Source organism: Emydura macquarii, unplaced genomic scaffold (assembly GCF_026122565.2).
Source record: "Emydura macquarii macquarii isolate MOO-44397 ecotype Brisbane River unplaced genomic scaffold, CSIRO-AGI_Emac_v2 contig_2676, whole genome shotgun sequence".
NCBI lineage: Eukaryota > Metazoa > Chordata > Testudines > Chelidae > Emydura > Emydura macquarii.
The window spans coordinates 13907761-13925347 of record NW_027132813.1 but is presented as its reverse complement, the minus strand read 5'-3'; the positions used below and the strand labels follow the sequence as shown (position 1 = coordinate 13925347).

The 17587-nt window shown below is 36.3% G+C and overlaps 1 protein-coding gene across 3 annotated transcripts in view; it reads right to left on the bottom strand.

Annotated features, from left to right (window-relative positions):
• Positions 1–1805: 1805 nt before the first annotated feature.
• Positions 1806–17587, bottom strand: part of EPRS1 (glutamyl-prolyl-tRNA synthetase 1) — a 55326-nt gene continuing 39544 nt past the window's right edge. For all 3 annotated transcript variants that reach the window (XM_067564938.1, XM_067564939.1, XM_067564940.1), the window contains 9 exons: positions 17268–17347; positions 16720–16821; positions 13486–13641; positions 13155–13352; positions 12496–12669; positions 9206–9366; positions 6289–6367; positions 2405–2469; positions 1806–2177 (listed from right to left, as the gene is read on the bottom strand). In XM_067564938.1, the coding sequence (XP_067421039.1) occupies positions 2027–2177; positions 2405–2469; positions 6289–6367; positions 9206–9366; positions 12496–12669; positions 13155–13352; positions 13486–13641; positions 16720–16821; positions 17268–17347 (1166 nt within the window). In that variant the 3' untranslated portion in view covers positions 1806–2026. The remainder of the gene's footprint in view (positions 2178–2404; positions 2470–6288; positions 6368–9205; positions 9367–12495; positions 12670–13154; positions 13353–13485; positions 13642–16719; positions 16822–17267; positions 17348–17587) is intronic.

Below are 17587 nucleotides of genomic sequence, written 5' to 3'. Positions count from 1 at the left end.
TTTTGCTCTACAACCTCATCTATCTACATTTAGTTTTCTTTAGTATTCATCAGAAAGGATAAAGACAGACACAGGGTATCCAGGTTTGGACTGTCAGAGCAGAGGGGAGAGCTAGGTATTCAGTACAGAACAGTGTAATGTTTGAGAGGGGAGAGGGGAGAGACACAACATAGGTCTTACTGTTTGCAGGAGGCTTCCCTTTAGAGTTCTAACTGTGGCTGCAGAAGACACACAGTGAGCTCAGCAAGACGGAAGTGGGGACACCATTAGTTGACCAATGAAGGTTGGACTCTGAGCACCAGGCACAACCCAAGTGCTATTTCAAGATTTTGCATCAGAAAGTCACCAATGGCCAGGAGAACCTAGCCTACTCGCCTCACATTTCAGTCATCGGTTCCTTTCGAGGGATTACCATTTGTGATGTACTTCACAAGCTTGATTCCCAAGTTGCTGAAGGGAATACTTTTACCTCTTAGCCTCTTTTGCAATGAATCTCCAAGCCCTTTCCAAAAACATACTATATTATTCCCATTCAGGTACAGAAAAGCGAAGTTACTCACCACCCACCATTTTGCTGCAAATCAGTGGCAGAGGATGAAGTAAAGGGTGACCCTCTCCTGCCAGTCACCTGCTCTAACCACTCTACTGTGCATTTGGTTTTCTTGCAAAATTGCCTAAGAAACAAAAACAAAACAAAAAAAGGAATATTTCTTCCAAGCAGATTTCCTGAATAGGAAACAGGCTGTTCTCCAGTAGCCATTTTCCACAAACTAAAATGCATGTGGCCAGAGCACTAACAATCATTCGCCTCTCCAGACTGGACATTGGTGCTTGAAACACAGTGGGATGTGGTTTTTGTCAGTGGACATTTGTTACCGCTCTGAACCAAAAAGGAAAGCCTGCCACAGGATGACGAGTACTTGTGGAAAATCTAGTAGCAAATGCCTCAACTGGCATTACACTTTTTATTTTGTCTTCAGGTGTCATGGAGCTGGCAGACTAATAGAAGTTTGAATTCTTGTGGCAAGCTGTGCATCCTGGACAGATAATTTACTACGGGCCTCGCTTTCGAACGAAAGCTGATGCTGATTTAATTTACCATGTTTCTCGCTTAATTAGTTTGATTGACCATGTTTCATTAAGGACTCTCTCAAGGAATGAACTTATTTTACAGTGGTCACTATGCTGCACAACAGAGTATGTGATAGCAATAGTAAGGCTAGGACTTGGATCAATCTACACCAGAGGAGTCCCTTGAATTAAAGGCAACACTCCAGCTGCAGGTAGCAAAGTAGATGACAGCCAAGTTTTCTCATTCTGTCCAGTAGGTGGTGGGTGATGAGCAAAATAATGTAATGTTTGTGTATCAACCCATCACATTATTTGACTCAGATTTTCTCTGGTTAGGGCTGGCTTCAGTGTTATTGTCCGGCACTCCCTGCAATTAAGGGATCTGAAATGCTATTAGAATGGCAGACTGTCATTTAATCAGCTTTAGTTACATCTCTTGCAAGCCTGTGGGAGGATAAAAACTCCAAGTTTAATGGTAAGCCTGGTTTAGAATATGTAGCTCCCACTCATTTGCTATAACTAAACCATATTACTTAAAATAGATAGACCCTCCACATGGTGCAGACAGTTCAACCCTTACTCTGGTTGAGCTGCATCATCTGCAACTCTTCAGGTTTTAACTCATAAATCTGTAGTTTGTATACATGAAAGCACACTCATCCCGCACAACCAAAAAAGAAAGTAAGAAAACAAATCTTTCCACTGAACAACACAAAAATAAAGATGGACCCATGTTATAGCTCACAATAAGTATTTATTATTAGAGACGTTTACAGAAAAGTCTGTGCATTACTGCTAGTCTAAGACTGACGACTGGGGTTTTTTATGGTTTCTTATGGCTTTGTTTTTTGAATTATTTAAAAAGTCACAAAACTGATAAGATCTGGGGAGATTCACTCTTATTAAAAAAAAAAAAAAAAAGTTGAGTTCAGAGCTAAGGAACAAGGTGTTTTCGCTAGTAACTACGACCAAAGAGGGTGTAGAACTTGGCGGGGCTCTTGCCGCAGACACATTGCGCTCCATGCTGCAGCTCACAGAGAGGTTTGAAGGGGATACAGAGACTTTTTGCTCCCATGGATGGGGCACCAGGCTCCAGATCTTGATCCCTGAAATAGAAAACAAATGTAATATTCTTAATTCCCAACAGATTTAAAAGAAAAATCTCACACTCAGACAGTACTTCATCAGGCTAAAAGCTCTGGGGCTAATTGGAGTAATGCCCTGTCTTGTAGTACAAGATAAGACCCAAGAGCGAGAATCCATTGTTGTTTTGTACTCAAATAAGTTTTGTTTTCAAGTTGGCTAAATTCTCTTCAATAGTTGCATAGTTTACCTGGCAGTAGTTTTTTTGATCCAGTCCTCACACTCAATTTCCCCACAAAAGGGAATCTGCACAATCTGAAAGGAAAGAAAGATGCAGATTTTGTACAGTGAAAGCAAACAGGCATTCTATTATTTTAAGAAAGACTCCCCAAATCCTGCCATTATAGGTCTAACACTTCAGACATCTAAAACCAGAGTTTAACAGTGCTCAGCTCCTACAACAGGAATCAGATTTTCAAAAGAGGTCAATGGGAACAGCTGAATGCTGAGCACTTATAACAATCTGGCTGCATATTCATGCCTAAATGAGAGCACGTAGGTGGAAAGTTTTTCTGAAAGTATGATTCATCCCCTCTTATGACAAAGCAGAAAATAGTTTACCTGCAATATAAAAACTCTGTTTACAAAAGTTAGCTCATAGAAAGGTAAGGCAGCAATGGATCTTGAGAGGTCATCCAGTCCACCCCCCCTGCCCTGTTGTAAACAGGAATGGTTCAGCTTAGTGATCACCACAAAGGTAAAATGGTTTTTATAGCCTTTTCATCCTGAATATATGCAGTAGAACTCTAGTGTAAACTCACAGCTGAATTTAGAGAGTGATGGTTGCTAGCTTGTTAGAAATTTAGCAACAGGATATTTTTACATTTATGAAAGGGTATCAACAAAAATGTCCCCCTCCTACCTCTGGATATTCTGGCTTTTTTTTTTTTTTTTAAATTTATTTTAAAGAAAAAAATCTCAATCCCTATATATCTGATGGATTCCAGACTGACACCTATTTACATACTTTAAAGAAATGCTTTCCCAATTAAGTTTCCCATTATAATTTTAGGATTAGTAATATATATTCATATTTTCTGAAGAACAACCTATTATGAAGGGACTTATTTTAATATTTTCATTAAGATAAAGGAGTATTTTATTAAGGTAAACAGAACTGTTACCAGCATGATGTTGTATTACCATAAGCAGTAAGAATACTGTTAAATCATTTTTAACCACTTCGTCCCACTTAAATTGTTCAATATGTTTAACTTAATGGGGGGTGGAGGAGAGGGCAGTACATTTCTCTGTTTCAGAGGTCTAATTGTTCTAGGTTCATTTCATGTACTTTAACAGTGGCAGTTAGGAAGTGTTACTGTAAAGCCAAGACTACTATTTTTAAAATATTGTGGAAAACTGAGGCAAAGAGAACAGTTGAAGGTAGCAGTTGATAAAATGTCAAAAAGTCTTAAGTGCAAATTTGCTCCACATACTATTATTTTGTTTTTCCCCACTAGAAGCCTAAATAAATTTGTTGTGCTGTGTTATGCTACAAGAAACGTTTTTCCTCTTTGGACAAAATTCCCATTTGGTCTTTGGTGGAAGCAGGAGCAGGCCCTTAAAATATAAATTTTTATTAGCATCTTTCATTTTCTGCAATTTGGAGGGACTAGAGTAGTAAGTGCCTAATGTTATTGCCTAATATTCTGTGCTTAATCTTTCTAGTTTGCTAACTGTGGGTTCTGTTTAAGTGCTGTTATAGATCATTCATGCAACTTTCATTAAACTTTGCATGAAGTTATTATTTATTAAGACACAAAAGCAAAGAAGTCTACATCTCAAAGAGCTTGCAGTCTAAGAGGCAATCACACCAAATACATGAAGACATGGGAAATTAGCTTGGGAAATCTCCTTTTAGACTATGGCCAATGCAAATTAGTGAGGTTTTGAGAGAGATTTGAATAGAAGGATTTCCATGAAAAATTACTACTTTTATATACATTAATACACAGAAATATTCATATATGAGATGAAGTGCCTGAAACTTTTATTCTTCAGTCAGTCAGTCGGTGATTATAAGCACTTGTAACTTCAGAGGTGAAATGTTTATTTTTCCAAATTAAAGAAGTTCACTGCACTATTTATTTTCCATGTAATAAAGTATAACTACTTTATATCTTTGATTTACAAGTTTGAAATCTATGATCTGGGACTAGTACAGCTGCAGAACTAACTAGGTTGATAATTTCTCATGACACTCTCTAGCACCTGCTTCTGCATGGATGAAGGAGGTGGTGTGTTCAAGGCCAGACACTGCTCCCTTCCCAGATCATCTTCACAGATGTGAGCATCATTGTGATTTGGGGCTTTGAGGTGGAAGGAAAGGTCAGGCAACCCAGAAGAATCCTTAACTCACAATGAGTTTGTTCTAGGTGTAACTATGTTTTTATATATTTGCTTTAAGTTGTATTCTTGCTTTTCCTGGCTTTTTTCCTTAGCTTATTTTGAAACTAAGGTTATCACTCCTCCCAACATTTTGGGAAAGCCTTGGTTTTTCACATCTCTCCTTTGTCCTGCAGGCCGCATGGGGTCAAGGGCAATTTTTAAAAGCATGAATTGACATCATATTATATAACGAAAGCATCTTGATTATTTGTGGGATATCATTAGGTAGGTCAAGCCTGCTATAAAAACAGTTTGCATCAATGAAATGTTACTTCAGAACCAGCAGGCTGGGCACAAAATCTTTTTGAGAAGGTCCAAAATAACTGACCTATATTTAGATTCGCAGGTGAAGGCAAATCAATTTTTTTTTTTTAACCACCATATTTTGGAAGCAAACATATATCCCAATCAAGATCAGGGTCCCCATTGTGCTAGTTGCTGTACAGACACATAGTAAGAGTCAGTCTCTGCTCAGAAGAGATTACAATCTAATTTAAGACAATATGCAAATGAGTTTGAGTGCAATAAATTACAGAAAAATGAATAGGAGGGGGTGATGGAGGTAACAGTAATGCATGAGTTAATTAATATTTTTTTTTCTCTACTCAATATAAATCCCACTGGCCCTGTACCTATCCCTTAAAGGACATGTTCAGCCACAGTATGGTCATTTTAAGAGTAGAGCTAACTTGGCACCCCACATTTTTTTAACAATCTTTTTTTTTCTTTTGTATTATTCCTCAGTTACAGTCTTGCACAATGAGGTATTCTTAGTTGTTAACTAGATGCAGTCTTCAAGAACATTTAAATGATTTCACATTCTGGAGAGTGTGTAATAGAACTTCAGAGGTAGGATCTCCTTAAGTCAATCAATGGTAGTTCAATGTGCCCCTCAAGGGAAGAATAAAACATTTCTTATAAAATACAGTCAATCTCTGATCAAGACTTCAATTGCTATATCAAAACTTAATTTTCCATAAATCGTTAGTGCTCTCACCATGCAATTTAATACAATTCATTCCTGCTACATTATCCGTTATTCTGATTATCAATCTTAACTTCCTGATGCCCAGCACCTCTCAATGCACTCACTGGCTTCGATGAAGTCAGAAAGGCCAGTGCTCTTTGACGCAAGTTGTATGCGCTTTGGACTCTTACTTGGAATGCAGTTATGATGGTTGGAATTTTTTTTTAAACTATTTGTAGCGGAATAATTATAGTAGTTTATCTTAGCCTGAATACAATATATTTGTACTAAGATTGGCTACAGCCACTTCCTGCTGAAAAAGCAGTGCACTCATTTATTTAAAATGATGCAGTTTGATAACAGGCATGTAAAGTTACCCTCAGTGGCCTTGTCACCTCTAATGCCTGAATATAATATTTTAAAAGACTAATAATGTGGAAAATTTTATCTATGTGCTTTAGTATAGGAGATGGCAACCGCAACTACTGTAAAATTTGGGAAAGTTAGTTTGTTGCCAACCTCTACGTGAAAAGTTTCCCACGTGCAAGCAACTTTGATTAAAGCACCAAGCACCTTTTCAAAAAGTAACAATGCATTTATTTAGGCTGTGAAAGCATCTCATCTCTAACTGGCCTGTACTGGATAGGAAAACGTGTGTCCTGTTTTAACAAAGTTGAAAGACACTTATTCAGACTTCAGTATATTCGGAAACTCCTTACCTTTCCTAATTCAAGTTCTTTTTGAAAGTCTTCCATGGTATTGGCCACCACCATATGATTTTTTAGGTCTTCAGAAGCTCTAAAACAAAAAAAGAAATTCAGTGAAGACAGACATGAGTATTCATCTTCTAAAAGAAGTTACCAACTGAACAAACTGTGCCAAGCCACAGAACATGAAATTACAAGAGAAAAAGTACAAAGATGGTAGAATCCTCTTAACCAGGATATTTTTCTACAGCTTTTATTCTGAAAGAAGAAATTCTGACCAACTAAAAACATGCTAAAAACAACTAAAAACATTTCTCCCCAGGCTGTTGCAGTCTCATCATACTATTAGACAAGCCCAAGAGGTTGGGAAATGGCTCTATTTGGATTGCAGCAGGACTGAGGTTACCTTCTCAGTGAGTACAACAGAGGAGCAGCTGCAATATGCTCAGCCCATACAGCTGCTGCAGAATGAACAAAATACTAGCCAAGAACAGGCAGGGAAGCATATCATATGTTTGCAGCATGTATCACAATATGGAGGGAATAAAAGCTGACAGAATCAGCAGCAAATTAAGTCACAAGAAAGCTAAGCACCCCCACTGGATCACCTCAAAGATACCCCAGTTAAGTTGATTTAATTGAGTGGAAGGTTCTGTAATAATGCATGACAGCTAAACTAACTATAGTGGAAATCAAATCTCATTTACCTCGTTTCAGTTAGATCATTTTCTGATATTAAAATACCTTAGTCAACTGATACTCCAAATATAAACACGTTTATATCAAGAGGGACCTTATAATGTCTTCAGATCAGAATAGCAGGACTGCCTTTACCACACTTGACAACCCTGCACCTCCCAAATACAGGCCTCAAGAATATAAAACAAGCATATTCTTATGCATCATCTTATTACAGATTTTTCAGTAGTGAAATAAAGTTTGAATAGGCTTTGCTCCTACTGAGGCTACCATTAATACACAATAAAACAGAATACATGAAGTTGCTCTAAAATATGCTACTGGGTTTTTTAATTTGTCCATGCACTCCACCTTGGAGTATTATTTGTTTTAATAGTAGTTTCAAGTAATTGTAAGTTCCTCAGAGCAGGGACCTTGTATCACATTGTTTTTGACAAATTAAGCATATCTACAATCCTTCATAAAATAAAATTTATATTGACAGGATACTAAAATTGATTGTGACTCTAAAATGTCACAAAAAAGACCAAAAGTTTTAAATTCCCAACAATATATACTATGGGTTAAAATTCACAGTAATTTTTAAAATTAAGTTTAATACACACAATAAATACTTCAAGGATTTGTCAGGGACAAAGTAGCTCATTAAAATAGGATATATTAAAGCTGAAATTAATATGATACAGGTAACGCAGTTGGGTTAGAGTTTTGGCTGTGATTTACAAAGAATGCTAAAGGAGTTCAGTGGAAGTTTCAGTTGGAGTTGGGTGCCTACTCTTATACCTCTTTGAAAATCCCAAACCTAAACATTAAAACTAGATCTGCACACTACCAGACAGAAAGCGCAGAGTGAAGGAGTGAATCGCCCATGCAATGGTAATGTCTCAAACTGCTGGAGTACAACGCAGTACAGTCTCACAAAAATGTCCCAGAGGAAAGAATGATTGTTCCATTAACATGCCAGGGTAGGAGAGAAAAGGCCATTTAAAACCTTGACAAGGCAGTAACTTGAAACTCTGATCTAGCAAAAAGGACAGATAGCAAGGTGGGGAACTAGGAATTAAGAAAATGCAGTATTATGTACTGTAGTGCTCCACCTGTTCAGACACAAAATTTAATTCTGGGTGCAGATTGTAGAGTATGAACAGTGATGTGTGCCCAAATGTGCTTGAAACACAACAGCCTCATCATTTCTTTGCGCTCTTTTCTTTTTTCATTTAAAAAACTATACATGAAAACAAATACTATAATAAAAACACAATTAAATGAAGTCAAACATCCTTCACGTCTGTAGTGAATAGCTGGATGGTTGCCTCGGATTAATATCTTGAAAATTAAATGTTTCCTTGTATTTAACAACTATTTCTCCCATTGTTGTGCAAGTAAGTTAATCTTGACTGACTGTAGACACAAGCAGGTAAGTACTAGAGAGACAGACCTTTGATTTTTTTATGCATAGTCCAAATGTGGATAGCAGTTATCCAACTGGCAGAAAATATATGAACTGAGTCTGTAAAAAGCTTTGATCACATTAAAGAAAGGTACATACCCAGCATCCAGGATCATCTGTTTTGGTGCTACTGGTGTTCAACTAGTCCTCCCTTTATATAGTATTTTTACTAACTACATTTTATGGTACTACTAACATGATATATGTAGAGCATTTGCCCTACATAGTAACTACAGATAAACTTTTCCAAAAGGGCCTCAGTGACTTAGGAGCCTATGTTCCAGTGAAAATTAATATGACGTAGGTGTCTAAATGTCTGGGTCATTTTTGAAAGTGGAACTTGGGTGCTTTTGAAAATTTTACCTTAGAGCTAGACGTAAACACCAATGTTATCAAAGAATTTTGGTTTTTGTGAAGAGATTCTAAAACTTTCTGGCATGAGAACCCTGCCTAGAGCCACCATGTTGTAAAAAGTACAGGGTGCTCATTTTAGATGTCAGGGCCATATGGATATTGGTGAAAGCATAACTTAAAGACATGAACTTGAAGGGTTGTTAACATTTGGAAATTCTATTTCACAGGCACACTTGGGAAAATTTTTGTGATTGAATCAGAATTAGCTTCTCAAGCTGAAAAATGAAATAGCATGCACACAGACTTGTCTAGATGACTTTCTCCACAATTTAATCTAAATGAGATTAAGATCTCTCCTCTACAATTAAAATAAAGTTGTGTCAGACTTCACAGATACCATGTGATTTATTTCCCTTCTAGCCTAACCTGTTGTAAAGGTTGGCGTGGATCTCCTCCAAAATGTGTCTGAGTTTATCCTCTGCCTCATGTTCAGCAAATGTCAACTTCTCTCCAGTGTCTCTTCTGACAGCTACAAACTGACAGCTCTTCAGATCTCGTGGTCCCACTTCAAGCCTGATGGGAACACCCTACAAGCAAAAGATATGCAATACATAATTAATAAAAACTGCAGAACCAGTTAGTCATTCTCAAAAGAATACAGTTTTCGCTATCCTAATAAGATGATTTTCTCAATATGGATTCACTTTACACATTTTTATTTCTTTGTCTCACTCTCAGCCAGCCATATGATTTAACAAGAGAACTGTTCTGCTGTCTTAATACTTGAAAATATTGGGATTGGGGCAAGTGTAAAGCTGTATCGATTCCTAGTTTCACCTTATCACAATACTACTGCAAGGTTTTTATACCCATTTTATACTCCTCTGATAGTGTTTGAAACAAGAAATAGAAACAGCCTTCTTTCATTTGGATGATTCCTTCCCAGATGATGCTATGCATGTGAACAAAAAGATGGGTCAGCTGAGGGGGGAGTTCCATGGAAAAGCTCCTAATCTTTTGCACATCTCCTGGACTTAAGGTACGTGTGTTTAGCACTCTGTTTCTCTATGAAATGTTGAAATGGAAGTTACAGAGGAACTGTTATAGCAGATTGCAGTATAATATAGCGAGTATAATAAATAAAGGGCCAAGTTAAAAGTGTCCTTTCTTAAATAAAACAAAAATAAAATGTCTTTCAGTATGCTAAATACATACAATATCCTTCCCAGCTAAGATCCCAAAATATATATTTTCTTCAGTCTCCAGATAGTTACTTCCATCTCCACATAGTTGGATGTTTTATTTTAGGAATGTGCTGTACGTATCCTTTCATTTAGGAGAGATGGTTTACAGTTTCTTGTTCCCAGTGAAAATCGATGTCAGTAGGCTAAACACTGAACAGATTCTAGAGTCTGGCCGTTTTAAAACATATTGTAAGATATCTTTGTCCAGACTTCCACTCACTGCAGGCTCTAGAAGCTCTTGGCGTTTAATCTACGTACTATGACTCCTTACCTCCACTCCTTAGGGCTAAGTAGTTTGATACTGCAAGGTGGCCTATTTTTAAGAGGGAAATGTTTACTTTTATCCCAAGTCAGCTGTAAAGATATCAAAATTCTATCAGCAAAATTGTAACAGCAATAATATTGGTTTTTCCATTTACAGTATGCCATCGACACCATTTGAGATTCTGGGAAGAATACTTTATCACCATCTCTTTGTTCTAAGACTGATGCACTGGGCTCCACCTCCTTAGTAAAAGAATGGGAGTGATCAGATACAGTGTTTGGCTTAATGAAGTGCGGTGCTCAGCAAGGAGGGACTGTGAAGGAATTGAAGAAACCAACACAGAAATCACCTGCGACCTTCTCCCGTACTTAAGTCTCTTTGCTGTAGTCTCACACACAGCTATTATCAAAAAGCTTTTCAGATTGCAAGGGCAGGTACTGTCTCTCTCAAAATCTGTACAACGTCCAGTGCAACAGAACACCAATGACACTTAGCACCTCTGGACACTACTATAATAGAATTACGCCAAATCAAAAAAAGTCAGAAAATTGGCTTTGCCCAGAACCTCAGAAATCTTGCTTGGAATTTAAAACTAGATACAATAAAACCAAAACCCACGTGGTCCTTCTCATTTTGCTCACAATGAAAAGCACTTCTTATTCTGTGAACATACTTGGGCTCAGCAAAATAAGTGCAGTTTTCATTTAAGTCACATTGCCTTAAAATTGCATCATTTTCATACTCTGATAGATTCTGACAAAGAACATTTTTCTCTAGGATAGCAAGTTAATGCACTGAGGTTGAAATTCTACCATAAATTACAAATGAAAAGCATGAGAGACTATCACCACACAATTTGGTATGATTAGCTGATCTCTGTTTGAGAGAGATGTCAGACCAGAATGGCACGAGTTTTATAAGTAAAAGATTTATGAACAAAATTGTGTGTGAAAGCTTATACAGTGCCTGTCTATACCACACCATACCTCAAGTCAGCACAATCAGCCCCTTAATTTCATGAGGAAAAAATCCAGGCACTTAAAAAAAAATTACCAATTTTGACCATTACTGCAGCTGTAAGAGGAGGGAAAAACAGATTCTATACGGAGAGCATAAACACTTTCAAATGTCAAGTCCCTCACTTCTCAAAAGGCTCTGGAGTCAGATTTTATATAGACTTTTTCATGACATTTTGGTTGCATTTATAAATTGTTTATAAAGGATTTATAAACCGATTTTTAAGCACATCAGAAGATGATATCAAAGTTGAGTGAAAGTCAAGTTAGTCAACAACTTATTGCATCTGTTGGACTCCAGCTATAACAATTAACTGTTCATTACAGCCTTAATCTATTAACCCTTAACAAACTACCCGGAAATGGAGCCTTAGTATAAAGTGTGACATTTTCACCTCTTTTCCTGCAATGGGAGATTCTTTTCAAGACCCTTTGGACTGCACAAAATACTTCTACATAATCTTATACTGGAGTTTGGCATTTGAGCATTTACACAAACTTTCAGCTCTGACGGTACAGAGCCCCATGTTGTCTTAGTGTGATGTCTCATCATTTTCAGCATGGAGTAATATACATCTTGTTTAATCCCATTCTTTGTACTTGGTCTGCTTTACTCTCTTCACTTTTCAAATATCTTGTTTTATATGCAAGGAGGACTGAAGCTACTTTCAGCTACAGTATTTGAGTGCTAAAATAGTTGCTTTTCTAATAAACAAAAAGGGTTCTTTATTTAGAGGTACCATGCAAGACCATCCTTTATTTTACATTCTGCTCAGCTAGGATATCACTAACTAGTGTGCTCCCACCCACTCCAGATGTGCTTGACATAATGGTCTTTTCTTTTTTCCCTTTTTTATTGACATGGTGTATGTACCTTTCTTCCTTAACATTACTTATATATAATTCTACAGGTGCATAGAGTCGAGATTCAGAAGTTCAAGACATTTCTTGTCCAAGATAATAATTTTTGCTTGGGTCAGAATCTACTGTCTCAGAAACAGCCTTTTTTCTTCAATTAGCTTTTATGAAATCTCAAAAAACAGAAGTCTCCAACAGATGTGACAATTCATGCTGTATTAACAATTAACTTTTTTTTTTTTTTTTTTCTAATTTACAGAAAATATCTGCCTGTAAATAATACGAAAAATTCCACATGAACATACAATTAAGATCTACTGAAAAGAAATTTACCTTAAGCTCCCAGTGATTGAACTTCCAACCAGGTGAATAGTTGTCTCTTAAATCAGCACGTACACGGATATTAACACTGAGCAGCCTTTTAAGGTATTCATTACATTTCTTCATCAATGCTTCTTTGTCCTCTTCAGAAAGAGAATTTGTGATACCACAAGGAATAATTACAACCTGTGACACAATACAAGTAAAATGTTACACACAGTAATGGAAAAAGTTGTTATCAATTATGTACAGTACCAAATACACCAACAGAAAATAAAACCTTTTATGTGTTGAGTTTAAGGATGTGGAAGGTTTAGGAAACAGTGTTGTGGTGCTAAATCCAGATAACGTCTTGCAAAATCCCTAGATTAGGAAAACTTTTTGCCAAATATTCAACAAAATCTAATTTTGGGTAATAGGAAATGTAGATTATATAGCTTGCATGTCAAAAGTAATTTAGCTCTAGAACCAACCAGATAACTCTTACTAAGGTCATACAGAATGCTCTACAAGTAGGTATTTTTTTCAGTAGCCCAATATTAAGAGTTCTTTTCATCAGGCACCCAAGAGGCAATACTGACAAATCCCATTTAAGACAGGAAAGGAAAAGAGGTGAGGTAATTTGGTGGAAGTACAGTTATGCCATCTGAACAAATGTCATTTTTACACACCTGAACACAAGCTACACGAGGTGGTAGCACCAAGCCCATATTATCTCCATGTATCATTGTCATCACACCAATGGTCCGAGTTGTAAGGCCCCAGGAGTTTTGATAGGCAAACTGTTTTTCTCCTGGTATCTTGGGATCTTCAAACACAATTTCAAACATTTTTGAAAAATTCTGCCCCAGATGGTGCGATGTTGCTCCCTGAAACAGACACATACAGAAGTCTCTGCTCAATAGAAATTTACACTGACTGCTAAGCATAATGTCAGCAACATTCCTTTTTGCAGTCTTTTCTTTCAAAAACAGTGAAAAAAATGCATGTATTAGTATGTACCTGAATAGCTCTCCCACTGGCAGATATATATGCTTCCACAGTGGTTGTATAGTCTCCACCTGCGAACTTCTCTTTTTCAGTCTTTCTTCCTTTCACAACAGGTATTGCCAGGAGTTCTTCATACACCCGAGCATACAAATCAAGAATCTGCAATACCTATTATTAAAATCTTAAAGTTACTACAGTGCTTTGGATTTACCAAATTACTCTTCAGACTTTTTCCAAATCCAAAATATTACTGAATGGTGTGACCGGCCTATAGATGCATAAAAACCTTAATATCCTACTTGTCTTCTCTTCAAATGAAACTACAGAGAAATTTTAGTTTTTAAATTTTGTAGATGTTTTCTGTAAAACAAATATTTAAGTCCAGATAGATAATGACAAAGAGTCATTATCTAAGGAGGTGCCAGTCAGACTCCATATGAGATAAAGTTCAAAACAGAAATCAAAGCAGGGATTCGACCTTTTGTTATGTTTGAAGATATGGCATATCAGCCCTAAAACTGCAGCACTTACTCATTGTGCATGCAATGTATGCTGAAAATTGAAAAAAGTGAATCTACTAGTTAGTTTATGAGTTATAATTAATTATAAGTGGCTCCTTTGTCAACATCTTGTGTCACTCTTCTTCACAAACTAACATCACAGACCCTTCAAACTTTTCAGGTAGTTAAAACTCACTAAAAATGTCATGCACATGATATCCTTGAAAAAATAAAGTTGTAATTAGGGTAGGGAGGAATTTAAATCAACAATTTTAATCATTATTTAAATCAGCAAGCAGAAAACCTTGATTAAAATAATTGATTTTAATTGTTTTGGATTTTTGTTTTTTCACTTATTTTCCTTAAGAAAGGCTGATAACCATTAAAACATGTTGATTTGCAACTGTACATAGCCTTTACACTAAATTTGGTACTACTTTTTGCTAACCAGGTGTATACACTATTTTGAGACATATTTTAGCAATTATATAGTGTAACGTTTTACTAGATAATTAATTTTTAATTGTCATTTGTGTCAAGGCCAATTTGAATGGAAATTCAAATTCAATTGAAAATGTACTAAAACAGCATTTTAATTTTTTTATTAAATAAAATTATCTTAAATGTGCTGGATACAGAAGAAAAAAGTTTATGAAGTAGTAATTGATTTGTTAAACAAAGTAAGATATATTATCTGTAGCTAGTGACCTGAACTTATTGTTTCTGGTTTCCTTCAAGATTTTATAATTAGTAGATCTTTGAACTGAACATTTGCAGAAGAGGCTACCATTGTCAAAAGCTGGTTTAGTGCTTCAACAAACTCTGGTTTCTAGATGCCAAATTTTTGCTAGGGTAATATGTTTTTTATTGAATTTAAATTATTTTAATAGATTAAAATAAGTTTAGGCCTTAACATAGGTTGTAATTTTAAAACTATTTAATTTAAATAAAATTATCCAAAGAAAAGTCCATATTTTATTAAAAAAATACAAACCACTGATTTTGTCCACTCTAAAATTAGGTTAAATTGTTAAACGATTTTATCTACTCAGATTATCACTCTTTCTCTAGAGAGAAATTGCATACTACAATTCTACTAGTTGTAACTGAAATGAGTCAAGATGTGGACAAATGTACCAGAAATTCTCACTGATCACTGGCCCAACTGTCTTTGATCTTTAAAGATTCTGTGGCTGCATGCTAGTTTGGGCATCGTTTGAAAGGTTCCTTATGGCAGTGCTGTGTTGGCAACACTGTTCACTGAGGTAGTATGACCAGGGATGCTGACACAAGCACAAAAGATGTTACAATTCAGGGCTTGCCCCTCCCCAGGATCCCCTTTCCTGTAGTGCCAGTCTACTTACTACTGTCCCCCTTCTCCGAACACATTTATTCCACTTCAAGCCCATGCACATCCATGCTACTCAATGCTCTCCTCCCTTCTCCTGCTGCCCCAATCAATCACGCATTCACTTTCTCTGACCCCCCTCTGCATCACTTAGGCTATGCAAAGCAGCTGTAAACCCAACTTAAGTGGCCAGGAAATCCAGGCTGTTTTGCACTGCTCAAGAGTAGCTCAAAAACAGCCAGACAGCAGGATTAACTTGGTGCTAAAGTTAAAATAAAAAATTTAAATTTGATGTTACACAATGAACTTAAACCCTGAAGAGGGTCAAAATTCAGCTCACATGTGACACTGCCTATGCCAAAACCAAAAACAATTCTGGGACTTCAGGTCAGCAATCATGGGAACTGTAGGCGACTAACAAAACATGTTGGGTATAAAAGGTCTGTGTTCATCTTTCTAAGGGAAATAGCGGGACTTGCTGTGAGTCTGTCAGTTTGAAGCAAGTAATTATTCAAAAAGGGATGAATCTAAGAATCGGAGGTGGAACAGACCTGCTGGTATTAAGAAATCAAATGGATTAGATGACCTATGAAGGATTATTCCCTATTTATATGTGATTTTGTCCAATCAAATTCTAAGAACAACAATGGCATTTCTTCTATTTTCCATGGAAACAATTAGACAGTTTAATATATTGTACTGTGAGGAAGTTTCATATTCAACCTACATTTTTTCCTCTCAGTTTAATTTTATTACTCCAAGTTATCCTAAATAGCTACCCCTAGCTCCTTTGGTGTTTATACTGTTTATACTGTATACATCTGTAGCCTGGATGAAGGTGAATCAAGATCTTTTTACTAATGCATGTTTCCAAGTATTCAGAGATGTATAATGCAAGCAGTTGAAAAGGGTCGTGCACTTCTAGTTCCATAAGGGATAGATACAGAAAAAAAGCCTTAGAACAATTTCTTTTATAGGAACAATGAACTAGGGAAAGCAAAAAACTCATTGCCTTCAAAAATAAATATAAAATATTTCTTGTTTTGAGAAGCTAAGAAAAAAAGCTAGAGAAAATGCAAAAGGAAAAATAAATTAAAGCCTACTTATCCTAAGTATTTGAACTAGTTTAGTTTAGCACTTTGACTCACTCTTTCATAAGTGTGCAGTGTTGTACCCATGTTGGTCCCAGGTTATTACAAAGATAAGATGATCTGAAGAAGAGTTCTGTGTAAGCTCGAAAGCTTGTCTCTCTCACCAACAGAAGTTGGTCCAATAAAAGATATTCTCTCACCCACCTAATCTCTCTTTCAGAAGTATACATATTGTACTGTTACAGAGCAAGATCATTTGCTGAAAGCAAAGATCAGTAATTGTTAAAAAAAACTCAGTGCTTTGTACCTCCTCTGCTGCTTCTTCATAAGTAGCAAATGCTGTGTGTCCTTCCTGCCAAAGGAATTCACGAGTGCGCAGGAAAGGTTGGGGATGTTTGAATTCCCAACGCTGCAAAGAAAAGGAACTTTTTTTTAAACATTCTAATTCAGTATTATAACCATGAACTACTTAAGCTTTTTAAAAAGGTATTTATTTAGCATTGATCAAAAGCTCCTATTTTCACCTGTATACCACTCTGCAAATCCCTAATCTGGGGATTAAAAAGGAGGGTTTTTTAAAATAAAGGAGTTGAATATACTTTAACAATGTCATCCTTTTAAACTAATATTTTATTTAATTTTTAACAAAGAATATACATATTCCACTGCCACGTTTCACGCTGCAAATAATGATCTTTTTTATATTTTGATAAATACTAGTCTGATGCCATCTCTCATTAAATGATTGTCCTAATAAATAGAACCATTATTTTAACATACCAACCATACAAAAGTCCATGTGATATGTTCCACTTTTAAAAAATAAATGGTTGACTAATCAGAAAATGTACCTACCACTACATTGCACCACTGATTAAGCTTGATAGGAAGATCTCTATGTGACTGCACCCACTTTGCATAGGCAGGATACATTACTGCAAAAGAAAAGAACCAAAATGTTTTGGTTTATTATGATCTGAGAAATAGGTCTCTAAACTATAAACATCATAAGCAGTGCTCCACTGTGAAGATTGCACTTTCACATCTTCTGTCCCGCTCAAGTGAAATTCTGCAATGGACACAAATTCTTGCTGAAAGGAGTATTTTTGCTTCACTCCAACTCCTCAGGTAACATGTGGGCTGGTCTGAGGGGAAATTGCTCACACTCATCTCAG